General features: G+C 38.8%; 2 protein-coding genes and 1 long non-coding RNA gene across 4 annotated transcripts in view; 2 read left to right on the top strand and 1 right to left on the bottom strand.

The window, feature by feature from the left end:
* Window positions 1-857: 857 nt before the first annotated feature.
* LOC134678889 (beta-catenin-like protein 1) lies at window positions 858-8,172 on the top strand. Its single transcript, XM_063537634.1, has 13 exons — window positions 858-1,041; window positions 1,131-1,337; window positions 2,704-2,850; window positions 3,191-3,322; window positions 3,770-3,929; window positions 5,013-5,104; window positions 5,208-5,339; window positions 5,686-5,834; window positions 6,165-6,340; window positions 6,440-6,606; window positions 7,127-7,222; window positions 7,334-7,430; window positions 8,064-8,172. The coding sequence occupies exons 1-13, from the start codon at window positions 1,012-1,014 to the stop codon at window positions 8,162-8,164; spliced, it is 1,686 nt and encodes a 561-aa protein (XP_063393704.1). The 5' UTR covers window positions 858-1,011; the 3' UTR covers window positions 8,165-8,172.
* A 2,607-nt stretch (window positions 8,173-10,779) lies between these two features.
* The window catches only part of LOC134678883 (glutamate--cysteine ligase), a 28,839-nt gene continuing 18,134 nt past the window's right edge, over window positions 10,780-21,484 (bottom strand). For both annotated transcript variants that reach the window (XM_063537626.1, XM_063537625.1), the window contains 7 exons: window positions 21,036-21,235; window positions 18,357-18,553; window positions 17,420-17,591; window positions 15,540-15,737; window positions 12,214-12,387; window positions 11,664-11,845; window positions 10,780-11,075 (listed from right to left, as the gene is read on the bottom strand). In XM_063537626.1, the coding sequence (XP_063393696.1) occupies window positions 10,904-11,075; window positions 11,664-11,845; window positions 12,214-12,387; window positions 15,540-15,737; window positions 17,420-17,591; window positions 18,357-18,553; window positions 21,036-21,235 (1,295 nt within the window). In that variant the 3' untranslated portion in view covers window positions 10,780-10,903. The remainder of the gene's footprint in view (window positions 11,076-11,663; window positions 11,846-12,213; window positions 12,388-15,539; window positions 15,738-17,419; window positions 17,592-18,356; window positions 18,554-21,035; window positions 21,236-21,484) is intronic.
* Window positions 11,093-11,637, top strand: LOC134678905 (uncharacterized). Its single transcript, XR_010100261.1, has 2 exons — window positions 11,093-11,306; window positions 11,462-11,637. It is a non-coding gene; the product is annotated as an uncharacterized LOC134678905 (long non-coding RNA).

Below are 21,484 nucleotides of genomic sequence, written 5' to 3'. Positions count from 1 at the left end.
TAAATTTTAAATTATTATTAGAAAAAATATAAGGTTAGGTCTAGTAACCGCTTGATAATAGAAGTAAAATTTGGACTAACCTTAGAGGGTATTGCACTTAAACCTGGTAATAGTTGTATTTGCAGTATGTTTTCCTGGGCTGTGTTAATAGTCTCTAAATCTTTTGACTTATTCATTGTGAAAAAAACTCACGCTAGATACATATAATCGAAATAATAAATATAATCGAAAGTTTCGTATGTTATTTTTTAATTTTTCCCTCCATTGATCCATTGAAGCCTAGTCTTTTTTTAATTGTAAGCCCGCTCCACACTGCCATAAAATTCAAGTTCAGGGTTAGGTTTTAAGTTGTATCTAGACGAGACAATTTTTCGCCAATCTGATGAAATTCTCCGATCGAACAGGGCCGTGCTTAGAGGAGACGCTATGTCTATAATTTTCGGTACAAAATAGTCTGCCGTTTTTTGCGGGGAGGGGCACATCAAATGTATAGGAACGTCATGTCAGTTAAACGTCAGTCCATACATGTGGTTGACCATTGACCGCCTATTTTCGACAGGGCGGAACGCCTGTTAAAGACCACTCCGTTTGATTATATTCTCTAAGGTGGGATCGGAGAGCCAATAAAATTTTTGCTTCCAGTGGCCTATTTTATAAAGCTACAAGTTACAATTTACAAGCGGAAGTCTCGTTCTAACACATAGGGTTAGAAAGAGACTTCCGCTTGTAAATTGTAACTTGTAGCTTTATAAAATAGGCCACTGATCCATTGGCAAAAAAACACGTACTGCCACTTGCCAGGCATGGAAAAAAAAATTGTAAACGTATTCACTTGTCTATGATTAAAAAAAAACTGACATCTCGCCGAAAAATTGCATTGAGTATTCTCCTGAGTATTCACTATTCTATTCATATTACTTTATCTGTTTTACTTTCTGATTTGTTACCCCGCTAATGGTTATTTTTATGATACACAACATACATCACTAGTGTTCAGACCATTTACTTAAAATGGATGTAGGGGAGCTACTTTCCTTCAAAGTGAGTACTTGTGTTCGAGTTGTGTTAAGGTGTTTGTTTGATATGATTTGCTGCACCACTTATTATTTTTAATATCGTATGGTATTCAGCCTGTGCCGACGCCAAAGAGGCCTACCGAAGATGACAGTGACTACTCTGATGATGACAATTCGAGAGGGTCAAAGGCGCGTCGCATTAAGAAACCGAAAGTCGAGCCCCACATGGGAGCATCGAGTACCAGCCTGCCTAATGAGCCTTCCATAACAGATAAAGAACGAGAAGACATCCTTCGATTTGTTGAAACGGAAGCTACACAGGTATTGGCACCGTTTATTGATTCTTAGATTGTATTTAATAATTATTCTGCTCATTATTTTAAAGCTAACTTTAATTATTCCACAGTAACGGGTGAGACATTTTTACTCCCTTTTTACCTACACTTTGATTTATTTCTTATAATACGGTGTAAACTCTGTACGACACTCAAGGGACTGGACGTTTTTTGACGCAATAAAGAGTTATCGTTATATAGGGTGAAATTAATATTAACGTAAACCCACTAAAGCCAAAAATTACGATGTCATAGGGAGTGAATTGCTATATCTATTGACATTATATGGAGTTTAATTTATGCATGTTTATGCAATGAAATTAATGCAATTTGTAAAATAATAAAAACACCCATCATAGCTTGTGACGGGTGGGCACACCTTCTGATGGCATGATCAAAAAGACTGCTATGGGCACATAAAAAAGATATTAAAATTGGAAAATGATTAAAATTTGAATCAAACTCATTGATTCCTAAAATAAAATGTATGATTTATGAACTTTTCTCTAGATATTGATTTCAATGTAAAACAGTTTATGAATTCTTCACTTTTGGTGTTGTTATTGCTGGAATGACCATTTATTGTCTCTATACCACAAACAATCATTAACTTGTGGGCATATTTTGGTTATCTTTTTCCCATAAGTGCTTAATACTACAAGTGTATAGGTTAAATGAGTTGCTTAACTCCAACTCAGGTAAATCCATGTGTCAAAATCATCTATTATGCGATTTTGGTAATTGGGTACATATTTGCTGAGAGAATTGAATGGATTTAAGTTAGAAGTTAAGCAACACAAGTGGCAAAACATATTCACAATAAGCAAAAAAAATACAGGTGGTGAGTAAGCCTCAAATACCACACCCCTTTCATCTCAACCAGGGTGCTGTTATGATGTGAATTATGTGAGCACATAATTTACATCTGCACCTTAATATTTCATCTGGCCACTTGTTTTTGGGGCATTTGAAATGAAAAATATTTGTTTTCCTAGACCCAGGCCAGGCCTGGGGGGTGGGCGTCAGACCCCCACCCCCTCCCTGTATGTACACATATGTATATTGTCGGGTGACAAGCAAAAGTTACTAACACCATTGAAATTATTAGACAATAAACCGTGTTACAAGTGTAATAAAGTGCATTGTTACTTTAAATTTTTGATAGTACTTAACTAGTGACTTTTGCTTGTCACCCGACGATATGTAAACTGATAATGGGCAGGTTAATAGAGTAATTTCAAAAGCACAGAGTGTTGTAGGGCCTACTGCAGGCAGGGTTAACTTTAATAATTATTGTAATTTTGTTCCATATTTTTTTTTTTGTATTTATATAAACTGGTTTTATTTAACAGGGTGAAGTACTGGATGAAAATGGAGTAAAAAAACTGGTACTGCTGTTTGAGAAGAAAGCTTTAAAGAATAGAGAGATGAGGATCAAGTTTCCAGACCAACCCGAAAAGTTTATGGAAAGTGAAATAGACTTGCATGAAGCATTGCAGGTAAAGCAGATAGCATATTGTTGGTATAAGACATATAATATTATACACAGACAAAACATCCTCCAGACTTAGCATAGTCGCGCTACCCCCTCTGCGACGCATATGGTAATTTTACTCCATGTTCAAGTCGAAAGTGTCTTTGTGTGACGTCCGTGTCTTTGAAGGGACCAATCACGGCACGGGACTTTGCTCACCTCGTCCCGCGCACCCCCGCAATTTTGGCATCATCGGTTGCATGAAATAATTGCTCTAAACTTGGTCTAGAGGATTCCTAGTCTATGAATATTATATAAATGCCTGGGGTTGAATGGGCTCATTTTAATTCATGATATTGTTACAGGATCTCAGTGCTGTGGCAACAGTCCCTGATCAATATCCATTGTTGGTGGAATTGAAATGTATTAATTCCCTGTTGGAGTTGCTATCTCATGATAACACGGATATATCTACCAAGGTGGTCCACCTTTTGCAGGTAAGTCATTAAAGAGTAGACAATACTTTGGTGAATAATATATGAGCAACCATTTTAGTTCACCGTATTTTTAACCACTGTAAAGCATATGTATGTATCATGTTTTTTTATGAAGGTGTACTTTATGACCTTTATACAGGATTATGTCTAATAAAAGTCCTTTAACCTGTAATCATTATGCGTGTGTTTTTATAACAAATATTTTACAAGTTACAGGACTTTATAAAACCTAACCCAGGTGTACAGATGTAGTGAACAATCCTTTGCCATCGTATTTTCTCGGTAACGTAAGCGGTAACAGTCAACCTCATTACTTTTAGTACTGAGTCTGATTAAAATAGTTTAACACGTTCGTGCCGTTCCGTGAAAATACATCTCTATGTGCAGATTTGTGATAGCAGGTTCTTAAATGGAGTAGGTATTTTAAGATAATTTTGATATGTGAAGGAACTGTCTGACGTAGACATCCTTCACGAAAGTGAGGAAGGTGCAGAAGAGTTGATAAATGCGCTGGTGGATGCGGAAGCGCCGTCACTGCTGCTGCACAACCTCGCGCGCCTCGACGAGCACATTCCTGACGAGAGGGATGCTGTCCATAACACACTTGGTAATACAAACTTTTTATCTTACAATAGTTTTACTTTCTGCAAATGCAATAATTACACATTTTATTCATTTTTAGGGTTCCGTATCTCAAAAGAAAAAAAGGGAACCCTTATAGGATCACTCGTACGTCTGTCTGTCCATCTGTCACAGCCTATTTTCTCCGAAACTACTCGACCAATTAAGTTGAAATTTGGTACACATATGTAAGTTTGTGACCCAAAGACGGACCTGTAATGAAAACAAATGAATTTTTAAACATGGGGGCCACTTTTGGGGGAAAAATAAGAAAATTAAAAAATAAAGTTTTTCAAATTAGGGTACATCGCCAATTATTAGCCAGTTTTCAATTACTGGCCACCTATACTAAAATGAATTCTGTGTATAGGTGAATAGAACTCATTTTTGTAAGAGGCGGCCAGTTATTGAACGAGTGGGTTGTGGATAAATTTCAGTTACTGGCCATTTTCCTTATACTGAAAATGAGTTTTATTTATCTGTAAATAGAATTCATTTTTGGAATAGGTGGCCAGTAATTGAAAACTGGCTAATAATTGGATTTTCGTACCTTATATACTAAAATGAACTTTGTTCACCTATAAATAGAAATCAAATTAAGTGGCCAGTAATTGGGGGGTGGCTAGTAATTGGCGATGTACCCTATATTGTTTTACATATGAAATAATAGACCTCATTGCGAGAATCTCAAATATATTTTATTTATAATTTTAGAATAAATAGTTTAGAAGTAATTCAAGTAAATAGGCACTAAATGACCATTCCCCCCCCCTTTATCTGCGAAACTATTGTCTAAAATTTTGAAAAAAAAAAAAACATAATATAGGTCTATACCTATAGATGACAGGAAAATCTATTAGAAATATGTAGTCATGCGTGAGTCGGACTAATTACTTAGTTTTAGATCCGACGTCTACGGGTTTTTTAAAGGCAATTCAATCACGTTTCACATATAAAAAATACATTGTTAAAAATTGAGCAATGTATGGAACCTTTAGAACGCGAGTTCTACTCGCGCTTGGCCGGTTTTAAATATGTGATTGTAAATTATTCATCTGTTTTTTTATAGCTATAATAGAGAACATGGCCGAATTCCGACCAGCCATATGCGAAGATGTTGCAAAACAGGGATTCTTACAATGGATACTAAAAAGATTAAAGGTATAACTCATAGTTAAACTGTGACATGTTGTTATTGTTTAATTGATAACTTACCTGATAGTCGAGTGTTCATTAGTACTTATGTATTTTATATTGCTTCCAGATGAAGGTTCCTTTTGATGCGAATAAACTATACGCGACAGAGATTTTATCCATTCTTTTACATACTGTACCTACTAACCGGAAGCTATTGGGTGAACTGGACGGAATTGATGTGCTCCTACAGCAACTGGCGGTAAGATTAGTTGTTTACAGCCATTCCTGTAACTCCTTACTATGATTCTCCAATCCCGCATGAACTTTCAATATATGGTCAAAGTGGTTGTAAGTTAAACCTCTTTGAGTAGGTAACATTTTACATTGTGCCGTGTGGTGCCGGCATCAGAAAAGAATAGCACCACCCCATCTCGTCCCGTGGGTGTCATATAAGGCGACTAAGGGAAAACTGGCGATAGATATGCATATGAGCAAGGCTCGCCCGTATCCTTAGCGGGGTCCTTGCTCGCAAGAGCTGTGCGCGCGCCAACATCGAAAAAAAAAAACATTTTACATTATAAGTAATATGTATATTTTCGGGACAGTTCTACAAGCGGCACGACCCGAACGGCGCGGAGGAGCAGGAAGCGATGGAGAATATGTTCGACTCGCTATGCTGCGCGCTCATGGAGCCCTCCAACCGCGACCGCTTCCTGCGCGGCGAGGGCCTGCAGCTCATGAACCTCATGCTCAGGTGCCTACCGAACTCAACGCATTCACTGTCATCTACGAGCGTCCTCATTACCTGGGTGAAAGCGCTTATGAAGAGAGAATTCGCCTAGTACTGCCAAACTAATAATGATTTATTGAAGTAAACTTTCCGACTAACTTATTTCATACGGACATTTTACCAGCATTTTCACGTTAACTTATTTAGAAATTTATTTAATTAAGTCAGTGTTTAGTTTAGATATTACAATTTCAACTTTTCGTCTACATTTATTTTTTATGGTTATAAAAACATTAAACTATAACTTTATGGTATGTATGAGGTAACAAAGTTTTTATTTTGATTAATTTCTAGGGAAAAGAAATTGTCACGGAATGGATCACTTAAGGTACTGAGCCACGCGCTGACGGGCCCTGACGGCCGCGATAATTGTAACAAATTTGTAGACATTTTAGGTTTACGCACCGTGTTCCCTCTCTTCATGAAGACTCCTAAAAAGAAGCGACTATTGACTGTCGATCAACACGAAGGTACTTTTTTATAATTTTAATTTCAGTAAAAACATACTAAACTTTAGGTACTTGTTATTATGAATGATTCCAATGATTTACTTATATTACTTGTTACAGAGCATGTTGTTTCCATAATATCGTCCATGCTACGGAATTGCCAAGGCAGCCAAAGGCAGAGGCTCCTTGCTAAATTTACTGAAAACGACTACGAAAAAGTCGACAGGCTTCTTGAATTGCATTTCAAATATATGGACAAGGTGGATCGCACTGAGAAGGAAATGGAGGTAATAAATAATATGTGATCCAATATCAATAATTATTTACTTATTCTAGTCTATTCTTATATTGGCAATGTTACACTCTTTCTGAACGTACCTATTAGTTACCTCAGGATAGGAGGTACAATAAAACAAAACAAAAATAAAATATATTGATTAATTGTAGCAGAGCTCGCTTTGACTAATTCTGAATATGTACCACTTTACAGTGACATCCATTAAATTACAAGTTGATGTACTGCGTTTAGGTTTACCTGTAAGCGAGAGAGCAGTGTGGTCGATGACCATACATCGATGCGGTAATGTTAGACATTCAGGCAGTCAATACCTACAAAAGGTAGGTATTGACTTAAAAAATAGAATGTACTGTAGCAGTTTTCTACCTAATGAAAGTAATGAATATTTATTAAATAAAATATTAAATTAAGTATACTTTTTCTGTCTTGAGACTAACTGTTTATATCTACTCTGTAAACCCCGATGTATTTATGTTGATTTGTACTTACGTCAAGTTCAATGTTAACAGCAAGCGGGCGAAGACTTAGCTGACGACGCGCAATACTTCAAGAGACTCACCGGCGGGCTATTTACATTGCAACTCGTCGACAGAATAATACTGGAGGTACAATTATTTTTCTCTTTGGCATACTGAATATAATATTTGTTTTACACGTTCAATGTGTAATAAACAGCACTTGCATAAATCACGTGTATATGGAGCACAATATTGCAGGTGTGCACTGCCGGCCCGCCGACGATCAAACAGCGCGTGCAGCGGGTGTTGTCGTTGCGCGGCGGTTCATTGAAGATTATCCGGCACGTCATGAGAGGTAACACGATACATATTATCTACGACTGTCTGCACTCTGCTATTATTAACATGACAATTGCTTCTACATACTTATTACAGTTATTACATGCTTAATATTACTTTTGATTGAACTCATCGATTACTTTTTTTTGTTAAAAATAACTAAAAACCGATTCAACAATAATGATATCCGTGATCCCGTGCACACACGGCCTTACGCTTAGTGCTCAGCGAGCTGTGTTCGGTGAAGGACCTAGGAGCCTCGCTAAGATAACAATCGTTGATAGAAAACGATAAAATCGAAGCTTAAATACGTAATACATGGAAATAGTCACGTGACTTTTCGTAGCATCTGTCAGTCCCATTTATTTATATTCTTTTTATTTGGCGTTTGTCGGTGTGCAATCGACAAAGCTTATGTCGCCTGCGGCACTTTTCCCATGCGGTAATTCTGGTCAGTTTTCGATCGAAAAATCGATCTTACCATCGAATAATCTTTAACATTAGGACATGAAACAATCTTCATCATTATCATTATATTTTTATTATTATTGCATTGCACGTATGAGAAACCATCGAACCGAGACCAGAAAGCGAAGGTAACGTAAAAACTTGTTTCCAAAATGAAATTGTTGTCAACTTGTTTACACAGAGTACGCGGGCAACCTGGGCGACGCGGGCGCCGGCGCGGACGAAGCGGAGTACTTGCGGCAGGAGCAGCAACATGTACTGCAGTTAGTTGATAAGTTCTAATGTAACGCTGACTTTTTCCAATAAATATGGATTCACCCAATAATATGTTTTATTACCAATATTTTTTTTGGTTATTAGTAACATAATACCTAGTCATCATATCTAAATTTGGTCTTAAGTCACGCTTGGTATCGTTTTCAACTGAATGAAAGATGTAGAATTGTCTCGGTAGATCTTATAGTTTCAGATATTAAGCCTTATTATAAGGCTTTATCTCTGAAACTTTTAGATCTTTTCGAACTTTAATTCGTAGGCAGACAGTAGGTACCTATTTCTTTTTTTGATATTAACTAGTGTATTATGTCATTTATAGACCTGTCTGTCTATAAATGACATAATACACTAGTTAATATCAAAATGTCTCGAAAAGCGACATTGAAAGAGATTTACTGCTAGTGAGAACGTCATACTAATATACTGTATTATGATGTCGGTTCTTTGTTAGGGCTCCGTAGCGGTAAGGGGTAAAAACGGAACCCTATTACATTACTAAGATTCCACTGTCCGTCTGTCTGTCACCAAGGCTATAACCACGAAAATCGAAGTTCGCAAATTGCGGGGATTTTTCTGTCACTCTAATTACGCCTTCGTTGGAGTAAAAGAGAAAGATCCCCGCAATTTGCGAATTTCGGTTTTCGCGGTAGCCGGCTGTATCTCATGAACCGTGATAAATAGATAGTTGAAATTTTCACAGATGATGTATTTCTGTTGCCGCTATAACAACAAATACTAAAAACTACGGAACTCTCGGTGGTGTCCGGTTTATTTATACATTTTTTGGTAACAAAATACAATAGTCTCGATACTGCGTAGGTATTCTAATTTATATAGGTACGTATTGTACTCGTGGATTGAAAATGGATTGCAACGCAAAATAAAACACTGAAGGTATTAGGAATAAAGCGTAAATAATAACATTATATATTACACATATGTATTATATGTATATTTTGTAAGTATACCTACTGTATAATTTATCATAATAGGTAATCTAAGTAAATCACAGCCGTGTCATCCATGGGACATGTTTTGACCAGCTAATGTATGTATCCTAAAAAGTAGTTAACAATTATTAATATCATTATATACTTAGATCTACTGCTACATGATGAACAAGACGTTGTTTACCGTCATCGTTACGAAAAATCTTCATTAGCCTAATCCTCGCGCTTCAAAAGGAAGAATCCCTTTACGTTCTTATACGACGGACTTATCACTGGACGATTAATTATTCTGGCCGCGTAGCCAAGATACCAATCGCTTACGCTCCGTAGCGATCGAAACGCAACTGTCACTGTCACACTAATATGGAAGAGTGATAGAGAGACATAATGCTTTTCGTTGTCGAAGCGATAGCGATTGTAACCTTAGCTAGGCCGGCTGATACGTTAAGAATATTCGCAAACGTTTTACCCAGATTGATTTTTGACTGATTGTTTTTTCACCACAGAAGACCCCCATATAGCAAATTTCATCGAAATCGTTAGAGCCGTTTCCGAGATCCCCAAAATATATAATTAAACAAGAATTGCTCGTTTAAAGGTATTAGATAGATTAGGCTAAATTATACTATTTGACCACTAAAACAATTAGAAACAAGGTAATTGTACTATACTCATAATAAAATCCAGAATGATAATTGTTGTTCTTTGTTTAAAATACTTATCTTATACTTTTACATTTTAGTTTTATTTATACTTAAATTCTGAAATTTTTAATGAAATAATTTGATTTAAAGTGGGTAAAATTTGAGTAAGAGGCAGTTTAAGCCACTAAATAATAATAAAATATAGAAATAACTTATACACACATTCATATTGTTTAAAATATACCCATACAAGTCAATTTAAAATGATCCATAATTGTATTAATTTTTAAATGCTTATTGATTAATGTGCACATTCATGGCGTTATTCATAAACGCGTTATTCGCCTGAATTAGTTATGAATCGTTTGTCTTTGTAAGAAAGGGATAGAACATAATTTAACTAAATCAGACTAAACTAAACAATAATCAGGAAAATGTTAGGCTTGACGATACGACACTAATAACGATACAAGTTAACAACTGATAGCACAATAATGATTTATTGCTATATAATAGTTAATACAAAACGTATTATAAATTCATTAAATGCAAAGATAAAGAAAACGACAATAAAATAAAAACAGTATCAGCACCGAAAGCACGAGCACGGCCATGTCCGAAATAACGCATTGGTTCGTATCGCACCTATAATACGCAAGCATACACTTGCTATAGACCGACCGCTTAAGTGAGTCCTCGCCTGCGCGGTACGGGGGCGACGTGGTAGGAAAAAAACCGCACACCTGCCGCCCGCACCTTCCCCGCCGCCCTTAGTCGTCCTCCCCCGTCGCCCTCGTACCGCGCAGGCGAGGACGGTCGAGTCGGTCGAGGACGGTCGGACGAGGCGGTCGGTCTATAATAAGGGATGGATGGTTTATGTCGGACACGGGCGCGACCTCGCTGGTCAAAAACAAGTCAGTTAATCATATATGAACAGGAACACCGACCACCGTGTGATGTCCATTAACCATCGAATAATGTAGAGTAGGCTATTCATAAATTATTCATTCATTATTACATATACACGGATACAAGTGTATCACCATACGTTCATATTCAAAATTATATTGTGTAAAGTATAACGCGATAGTTACAGTGTCGGTAAGGCAATTGTTTAACTGTGTTGGTAACAAAGAGAGGGCCGCAGCTCGCTAGGGGCAGTCCTGGCTGAGCATGCGGGTGAAGGCCTTGGGAATGTGTTCGTTGGTCTTGGAGACGGTGCTGCTGCCGAGCAGCGTGGGCGCGGCCACCTGCCCCGTCTGGATGCCGTGCATTGTTTTCAGCAGGTCGTAATTTATCTTCTCACATACGACCGAGTCACGTCTGGAACAAACCATATACATACTTGTTAATAGTTCTTAGCTTACTGCAAAGTTTACCAACTTTGAAGTACTGGTTATGTCAGCCGGTGTCGCCGCACGTGTAGTAACTAAAGCAACATTGCCAGATTGTTCCGAGCTCTAGTTTAAATAAATATTATAGGACATTATTACACAAATTGAAAAAGTCCCACGGTAAGTTCAATAAGGCTTGTGTTGTGGGTACTTAGACAACGTTATACATAATATAGATAGTCAAGCAAATCTTGTCAGTAGAAAAAGGTGCGAAATTCAAATTTTCTATGAGATATCCCTTGGCGCTTGGCGACTACATTTTTCAAATTTGCCGCCTTTTTGTACTGACAAGATCAGCTGGACTAGTTAGTCAAGCTGAATATATAGTTATATATATGTATTTATAAATACTTAAATACATAGAAAACACCCATGACTCAGGAACAAATATCTGTGTTCATCACACAAATAAATGCCCTTACCGGGATTCGAACCCTGGACCATCAGCTTCACGGGCAGGGTCACTACCCACTAGGCCAGACCGGCCGCCAGTTTTCTCATGAAGTTGGGTACTGACTGGTACTGAGGATGGTTGGTGACGAAGTCGCGCATCCAGGTGGCCATGGTGCTGATCTCGCCGGCGGCGCGGCGCTGGATGAGCTTGAGGTACTGCTGCACCGAGCAGTGCGTGTCCGCGTCCACGTCCATGCCCGACAGGTACGACTCGATCAGCGGGATCAGCCCCGGGAACACGCCGCTCTGACAACAAACATTTATTTATTGTAACTTTTGCCAGTGAGAGTTATGATACGGTATCATAAAGCTTAATTTATTTTAATAAATGCATTTTTCATCACAGATATACAATACTTAATGCTAAAGTTTGTCATTTCTGGGGCCGCAGAGATTATCCTCAACTTTATTGAATAGGTGTATAAACTCACAGGCATGTTACAATTGTAGGGTTTTATTGCAATAGTAATGGGACTACTATATAAATGGTCCTTATGTTATGTAGCATAAGGACTGTTGCGACGTTGATCAGTGTGTTAACTGTGGCTGGTGCAACTCTGGCTTATACATGACATTAAGCATCTCGTTTAGTGAATTCCGTGCCAGACATATACCTTTCCATTGACGATCTCGTTGATGGTCATCTCGGCGTAGAGGTCGGCGTCGGGCAGCGGCGCGGGCGCGGGGTCGGCGCCGGCGGCGCGCGGCAGGCTCACGTCGCGCCGCCACCAGAACCGCTCGCTGCGCACCGCGTCGCGCCGCTGCGCGCGCTGCATGTTCTCGTCCACCTGCACACAAGTAGTAGTTAGGGAGGCGAGGTAGCTAAATGGCGTAATTCAACGGCGCCGTCGAGACCTATCAAAATCGAAAGATAAAATAATTTCGAAAAGAAAAGCTCGTATGGCAAAAACCATTTTAGCGGTGGGTTTAGCGTGTACGGTTTTTCAAAAATGTTAAAAAAAACAGTTACTTGGGCATTCTCGAGCGCGTCAGATATTCATACTACGTATGCCCCGAGTGCCTCTGATAACAACGGTATACTAATCTGCCGGTTTGCGTGGTGGGGGTAGGCATATAAAGTAGTCAAAAATGCAAATAAAAAAAATTTACTCGGGCGCGTCAGATTTCCGGAAGGGGTGTTAAGTAGGCCCCAAGGAAGCTTCCTTTAAAAAAACTGACGATTTCGGCGTGACGATAAGTTACGATGAATTTTTGAAAATGCAAAAAAAAAAAGTTTTTTTGAAATACTCGAGCGCGTCAGATTTTCATAGGGGAGGTTTATCTCGGTATCCTGAAAGCATATTTTTTTAATCTGACAAAAATGTTGGTGGGTTCTCTTAATCTGACCGATTTTATGATGCTTCAAGTCAAAAAGTTTTAACTTTGGACAAAAATGTAAAGAGACCTTTTTTGTGTAAAATAAAATTACCTTTTTTGTTTATTTAAACTTTTTTTTTGTAAAATGTATCGTTCGCGACTTATATGCCGCAACGCGTTCTTAGGAAGACGAAATGGCTCCTCACACTTCCGGTCATGCGGAAACCGGCAGATTTTGTATTTTTAGTAAGTTTTAGATTATATTCTTCAAAATTAAAAATTAAAAAATCGCGCTCGAGAATGCCGGATTAACGTTTTTTTTTTACAAGTTCGCGACCCTATAACTCGGCGGCGTCAAGGACTTATCGTCAGATTAGTTAAATTTAGTCTTTAAACACTAAAATCAACCCCCAATATCTTAATCTGACGCGCTCGAGTATTTCAGACTATCCATTTTTTTTTACTAATCTGATCGTCTATCCTAGGCGCGCGTCACTACATATAGAGCTAAATACTTTACAAGGTTGTTCTATTAGGTCTAAGGTATCTCTTATATCTTAAACTGCCACGCTCGAGTATTGCCGAAAATTCCCCTATTCGCCTCCCTAACCATAGGGCTCAATTATGAACTTATAGACGGCAGCTCTGGCTTATTGGTGTAAGTTAAAAATGTCAAGTGTAGGCTTTCGATTTAGGTCACAAGGTGGCAGACTCTCACATGTGCACGATAAATAAAATAAATATTAGACATTCTTACCGTGATTGACTAAACCCCACAGTTGACTAAAAAGGCTTGTGTTGTGGGAACTCAGAGACAACAATATTATATCTAATACATATATGTATAAAGCGTCATCAGAACGACATCTGTTCGCCACGAGCACATTACACCTGCCAGGCTTGTGGGCGTGTTTGCCGCTCCCGTATTGGCTTAAACAGCCACGAATAACGTTGTCGCCCTACTTGACACTGTTTCTATAGTCTGCAATAAACTTTAAGGCCAATGAATGAATATTAGGGATGTACCGACTAGTCGCCGACTAGTCGGGAAAGCCGACTATCCGGCCACATTTGTAGTCGGCGATTAGTCGGCGACTAGTCGGCAAAAATGGCCGATTAGTCGGCAGTTCGGCACTTTATTAGTGAAAGAAAAACAGAAAGAAAGAAACCAAAAGTCAATATTTACCATGTGTTTTATGTCTATTTTACCAAAATACCTATTCAAGATGTGAAAACTTTTGTTCATATAATTGACCGTTTAATCGTTATCGTATGGTGGTGGGCTGGTGTTTTCCTCTACAGGTCGATCTCAACTGATTCTCGTGTAATTTCATGGCCAAGTTCTATACTTAAAGGATTTTATTATAATTCAGTTTTTTTTTTGTAATGATGGAGCCATAACCATGGGGAACTATTAATTTTATTGTAAAATTTAGAGACATAAACAGGCCATGTTGCTCGTAAAGACGCTGACCACAGGGGATAGGTTCTTAAATGGCGACTACGTACGAGAAATAGAGCCTTGGAAATACCTCCTACAAGTTGTACCTGCTCAGGATCGCAAAATAAAAAAAAGACAGAAATTGAACGAGGATTCTTGTGATAGGTCTTTGAACCTGTAGAGAACACCTTTTAGCCAAGCTAATATATGAATAGCGCAACCAAAAGAGCAAAACTATTGTTTTTCACCTGAACTTATACGAAAGTAATGATCTGGCCGACTAGCCGACTAGTCGGCCGACTAATCGGCCATTCGAGCGCCGATTAGTCGGCTAGTCGGCCTAATCAATAGTCGGCACATCACTAATGAATATGTATAAATACTTAATTACATAGAAAACGCCCATAACTCAGAAACAAGTATATCTGTGCGTATCACATGAATAAATGCCGTTACCGAGATTCCAACCCAGGACCATTGTTACCCATACCTATAGAAAAATTTCACCATTTTTGAACTTTAATCGACTTAAATATGGATATTTACCAGTTCCTTTTCGGTGAAGGAAAACATCGTGAGGAAACAATAAGGCCTAGTTTTCCCTCTGGGTTGGAAGGTCAGATGGCTTTCGTAAAAATTATACTGCAAAACGTAATTTAAGACCAAAAAAAGTGAGACAATGTTGCCATTGCAATAATTTGTTTCTAAAATTGTAAATTCCTTTTGATAAATAATCACGCTAAGATAATTTATTCATTAGTAATTTTACTCCTACTATTTAAAAAAGTACTTTTATTTATTTATTTGTACATAAATACAAGACGCGCTAGTAAAAAAGTGGCAACATTTCTTACTTTTTTTGGTCTTGAATTACGTTTTGCAGTTTAGAGTGAATAGACATCTTTTAGGTAAGCATGTTCCATCCTAGACTGCATCGGCACTTACCATCATGTGAGATTGTGGTCAAATGTTTACCTTTTTCCGATAAAAAAAAAAAAAAAAACTAGTGCCTACGTCAGCTCATGGGATTAGTTGTCAAGCGGACCCCAGGCTTCCATGAGCCGTGGCGAAATGTCGGGATAACGCGAGGAAGAAGAAGGAGTCGATTTAAATATCACTCGCCAGAACATTATTCCAGTTGACACATTAGATATGAGAAGCGTGTTCAGAGAGGCAGCTCACCTTGCTAATAGGCATAACAAAGTTGAGGCTGTAGGAGAGGATGACGCGGGTGAGCAGCACGACGAAGCAGACGTAGGCGGCGTTCTCGAAGTCGGTGAGCTGCGCCTCGCACGGGCGGAACTCCACGCGCCACCCGATGGCCGAGTTGGGCGGCGGCGGCTTGAAGCGCATCGTCTGCCAGTTCGTCGACTGGATGTTCTGTCAAACGAATCTCCCTTTCATGATTTGCATACTTAGAGCATTTAATAACTGGAGTCGCCTTTTAGAGCTTACTCCTCTGCTGAAAACCTTGCACAATTGTGCAAGCTTTTGTATGGACTGACATGGCTATCTGTACGTTACGTACAAAGCATGTAGAAATAGCAATACATTTGACGTCCCCTCCCCCGCAAAAATCGGCAGACTGTTTTGTACAGAAAATGACAGCCATGATGTCTCCAGTTACTAAATGCTCTAAGCCTGCATATTATATTTTGAAATCAAGAAAAACTAATATTTATCGTAGAAATATTTTTTATTAACACCTAATAAAATGTAATATCATCATCATCACCACTTTGAAAAACCGACCAAGGGCATGTCGGGCCAGTCCATAGTGACCCGTCCGTCACAATAGACCTTGATCGGGTGCTGTTAGTAAGTATCATGTACATAACAAGCGAAATGGCGTAGGACCGTAGGTGCGTCTTTTTACTACGAAGGGAAGACATTTAGCAATAACGCAATTTGTAATTATCAAAATTCTTTAATTCTTTCGATAGTACTCGTATTGTTACAATTACTCACGTTGAATAATTTTATATAACTTATAGTTGCTTTACAGAATCTTAAGTGACGAATTATTCTAGGCAATACATTTAAGATAATCAATAAACACCGATGACGATAGTCCTCGAAAATAACCGAGAAAAAACCATGTGTCACGTCATGATAAATACAACTCAATGTAATAATAGATGCCGGCACCATGACTTTGCGTTTTAGACAAATTGCATCGAGCTTCTGGGCTAGGCTAGGTAACAGGCACAATACACGCTATTTTTATTGACGTTTTAGGTATTTCATTGAAGCATTTATTATTCATATACTTAAAACATAACATTCAGTTATTTCATGATGAGACTTCGCGGGTAGATCGGTCTGTTAGCAATTATTATTATTTAACATTAATCTATAAAAGAGATTCATGTCACTTTTGAGACCAAACGCCTGGATCGACTTTGATGATTCTTACGTCTGAATTGTCCGATTACTAAAGCCATGTAGAAAAACTAAACAATCTGGCGATAATCACACGAAATAGCTTGTGGAAAATAAATAAATGAAAATTGATGTACAGTCAGAAGCAGAATTTGCTAAGCGAGCCTGTTGTTCAATAAGATCATGAAGCGACTTTATTGTTAAGAGAATAAGAGCGTGTCAATGTAATTTTGATCACCTCGCCCGCTTAGTAACTTCTGACTTCTGCTGCTGACTGTACCATATCGAGTGGGGCACTTTGGGGCACTTTTGGTGGGGCGGGGCAATTTGAATATCATCTCAAGGATCACATATTTAATTACACAAACGGGTCTACCGCGATATAATTTCATTGTTTTTACCTTTAATTCCGATTCCGACGTTGCAGCTGAGTTGCACCAGCTGTGGTCACGGAAAGACTGTGACTATGACGGATTGTGTAATTAAATATGTGTACAAAACGCGAGAGTTTAAAGTGTTATATCTCAAGGATGATTTAATTTATTATTTTATTTTAAACAACCATTCAGCAGAATCTACCTATAAACGGTAGAATGCTATGCTAAAAGGTATAATGAGTTGCTAGTTGCCCTCGGGCGATTGTAGCGCCGTGCACGATCTTGTCGCCGTGGAGTACCAACCTCAAAGTGGTCGGTGTCGTTCGCGTCGTCCTGGTCCACCTTCTCCGAGAAGAGCGAGACGGTGTCGCGGATGAAGAGGTGCGCCACGTGCATCGCGAGCGGGTGGTCGATGCCGCCCTCGCGCAGCCGCCGGTAGATGGCGGCGTCATGGACGATCGGTATGTCGTTGTACCTGCAACGTATAGCGTTACATTTGCTGATATTTTCAGAAATAATCGCTCCGAAAGAAATAAAATAATGCTGTCTATGTTTTTCTAATAATTATCTGATGCTTTTATTTTGTGCATGGTGTGAAATAATTTATTTTAAATAAAGGAAATATCCCTGTTGATTAAGCTTTGAGTAACACTTAAAACATATGAACATCGCTAATGCCTACCTATATAAAAACCAAGTTTCTTCATTAATAAGTGTACCTACTGTATTTTTTAGGTACGGAATTTTCCCAGTCATGCAAGTTGGCTAATCCAGATGAGCCATAATGTTTGACGTCAAAGTGAGTAGTAACATAAAGTCAAGCGTTATTTATTGATAATATAATACCTACTAGGAGACGCATACTATATACACATTTTATTTGATGTGTTTTATTGTCACGATGTACAAAATTAATTGCTTGAATGAACAGGTTTATACATTGTTTCTACATTTCCCCCCTATTGTCTGTACTGATGAATGATACTTTGAAGTTAAGACCGTAAAATGACGCAAAACACAATTAGGATACTTGTATCGATAGAAAACTCAATTGTCGTTACTCAATACAGTCAGCCTCTGTTTAACTGACCGCATGATTCCTTATCGGCTCACGTGAAGGTACTTATGGATCTAAGTGGATTTACTTATTTATTGGCGCAGCGACCCAAAGTGTGATTGGCCTCCTACACGACTGCTCGAATAGAAATTCTAGAAATGAAATTAAACCATGACTACTTACTTTTCATGCTCTGGCGACAGGTAGGAGTCGATGGAGTCGTATCTGGATTTGTTGATGCGGAACTTGTTGTTGTTGAGCGGGTCGAGGCCGCGCTCCTCGCGCGTGCGGCAGTCCACGGAGCCCGCGATCACGTTCCAGCGGCAGTCCGCGTCCGTCAGGAACCCGCGGAAGATCGGCGACGCCGCCGACAGCGCTAGCTGCGACAGTTATATTTATACACGACATTCTACACGTATAAGGGTTCCGTACTTACCCTTTTTATGTATATACGGAACGCCAAAAAAATGCTTATAAGCTTATTTTAAAAAAAAACCGGCCAAGTGCGAGTCGGACTCGCGTTCCAAGGGTTCCGTATATTACACAATTTTTAACAATTAGTGCCAGATTAAGATATTTTGATGCCCTAAGCATTTCTAGGTGCCCCCTCTCCCAAGGGTCATCAAGATTACATTGATTTTTTTGGTAAATTGAGAGAAGTTCATTGCCGCATTACAGCTGAGAATGGGAATCAGTCACATCATTTTATCACGAAAATTGACAGTGCCGCAGCAGTAATGTTGCAACAGAGTACCTAATGCTGTTGCAGTCGCCACCCGAATGTCACCTTTATCATAGCTTAGAAAGTAATAGAAACGCGAGCGAAGTGAGCGCGGAAATTTTTCGATATAAAAACGCAATATGATAGACAGTTGTACATTTTTACTTTTAGTATGGAAATCAGTTACATCATTTTATCACGGAAGTTGACAGTACTGCAGCAGTAACGTTACAACAGAGTAATGTTGTAAATGTTGTTGCAGTTGCCACCCAAATGTCACCTTTATCATACCTTATAAAGTTATTGAAAACGCGAGCGAAGCGAGCGCGAAAATTTTTCGATATAAAAACGCAATTTTACTTTTAGTCCCAACCAGTCGCGAATCCAGGATTTCATACAGAGAAGGGATGGGACAGTTTTCTATCAGCCTAGCTTCGCATAGGGCTCGATATTTAAGGGTCTCAGCGAGGTTATTTTCATGCATAAAATATGCAAGAAAGCAGAGCTTGGAATTGAATTGGCGAAGTGTGAGAAAGGCAGTAGGCCCAGCTGCGAAAGAGGAAAGCTTGGCTTTGGATCCACGCCCAAGTGTAATTAAGGCAGAAGATCAACTTTGCCGTAAGGCAGAAGGCCTCACATAAGACCTAACGCCGAACCGCAAAAGAGTGGGTTGAAATCGAATCTATGCATGTAATCACGACTCTTCTACTGCTACCGATTGTTTCCTAAAGAATTACGCGCCATTATTTTTGCAAATTAGCTTTTGGACAGCTAAAAAAATCGTGTGGTAAAAACGATGTGTCTGTCCCTAATTTTAAAATTTGTTCACCTTTTTCAACCTGGAAAATGCCAGGTTGCCTAAGCACGTGCTTGTTTTGCTTATTGGTTACAAAGTCTTTATTAATTCAACCATTAAAGTCGACGAGTACAAAAAACTTTAAGCTAGCTCTCAATTTAACATTTTTTTAAACATTATTTTTAATTTGACCTTACAATTACTCGTAAGTAGGTAAGACCGTTAAATATTTAAAATGATTATCTAATCAGAAAATTATCACCAATTACTCTAAGAAAACTACTACCTACTCTAAGTAATCCGGCAGTGTTAACAATGTATTTTTTATGTGAAAAGTGAGTGAAATCTCTTTAAAAAATCCGTAGGGGTCGGATCAAAAACTGTAATTAAGTCCGACTCACGCTTGACTGTACATTTCTAATAGGTTTTCCTGTCATCTATAGGTATAGACCTATTTTATGTATTTTTTTCAAAATTTTAGACCTAGTAGTTTCGGAGATAAGGGGGGAATGGTCATTTTTTGCCTATTTTCTTGAATAACTTCTAAACTGTTTATTCTAAAATTATAAAAAAAATATATTTGAGATCCTTACAATAAGCTCTTTCATTTGATATGTAACATGATAGTTTGAAATTTTTTTTTTTCATTTTATCATTCACCCCCCAAAAGTGGCCCCCATGTTTAAAATTAATTTGTTTACGTTACATGTCCGTATTTGGGTCACAAACTTACATATGTGTACCAAATTTCAACTTGATTGGTCCAGTAGTTCCGGAGAAAATCGGCTGTGACAGACGGACAGACAGACAGACAGACAGACAGACGCACGAGTGATCCTATAAGGTTTCCGTTTTTTCCTTTTGAGGTACGGAACCCTAAAAACAGCCTTTTCAATGATATGGTGGTGGACGTATTATCATTTGAGTTAGAGAATGTTATTATAAAGCCGTAATGGCGATGGGTGGTACCTACTAGAGATTTACTTGTCTAAGAGGGTTGGCAAAGAAGTTGTGTGGTGATTTTATAATGTAAGATGGATTAGACTAAAACTAGTTTATATATCACTTTTTCCTTTTTGCTAGTCCGCAGCTGAACATAATAACTTGTTACCAATTTCCCATACTGAACTGAACTGTCACCTTATAAGTACATGAAAATAACAGCGCCCTCTTGACAATGATCATATATTTCAGATCCGGTTTTATCTAACCGAGACGGGCACAGGTGAGAAGGAGTCGTTCCCATTAGTGTCCGCTCCTCTGTCACGTGGATCAAAAACCGATGGGGATACACCCTAGTAAATACATTGTGGAGCTACCGCATCTTGGATTGAGTAAAGTGTACCATGATAGGGCAGAGCGGCGCGAGCTGGTCGTAGAGCGTGCGCGCTTCGGTGATGCAGCAGGCCTGGAAGGTGAGCTGCAGGCAGCAGCAGCCCATGCCGAATCCCATCGCGTCCATGTACACGCAGTCCGGCCGCGCCGCCGTCGGCTCCAGCTCGTGCGAGTTGTCCACCGGGATCTTTGTGTTCGCATCGCGGAATACTGTACATATTATTAACCTTTTTTTAATAAATTTGTGTATAGTTTGTAGCTTTCTAATAGACCCCGACGGCTAATCCTTTGTCTATTGTTAAGTAAAACCGCACGTGCTACTTACCGGTAAAGTGAACGAACGATTTTTAAAGCAGGTGGTTGTGGCACGTGGCAGGAGCGGTTTTACTTAACAATAGACGAAGGATTCGCCGTCGGGGTCTATTAGAAAGCTACAAAGTATACAAATACATTGCAAGA

This window comes from Cydia fagiglandana, chromosome Z, assembly GCF_963556715.1.
Source record: "Cydia fagiglandana chromosome Z, ilCydFagi1.1, whole genome shotgun sequence".
Lineage (NCBI taxonomy): Eukaryota > Metazoa > Arthropoda > Insecta > Lepidoptera > Tortricidae > Cydia > Cydia fagiglandana.
Note: the sequence above shows the minus strand (reverse complement) of the source record. Positions and strands in the feature narration are given on the sequence as shown.

Excerpts from the sequence above, each read along its gene's own strand:
- LOC134678889 (XM_063537634.1), top strand. The coding sequence starts at position 1,012 with ATGGATGTAGGGGAGCTACTTTCCTTCAAA. Across the intron at positions 3,323-3,769 it reads AGGTGGTCCACCTTTTGCAG|GAACTGTCTGACGTAGACAT; the intron begins GTAAGTCATTAA and ends TGATATGTGAAG. Across the intron at positions 6,341-6,439 it reads GACTGTCGATCAACACGAAG|AGCATGTTGTTTCCATAATA; the intron begins GTACTTTTTTAT and ends TACTTGTTACAG.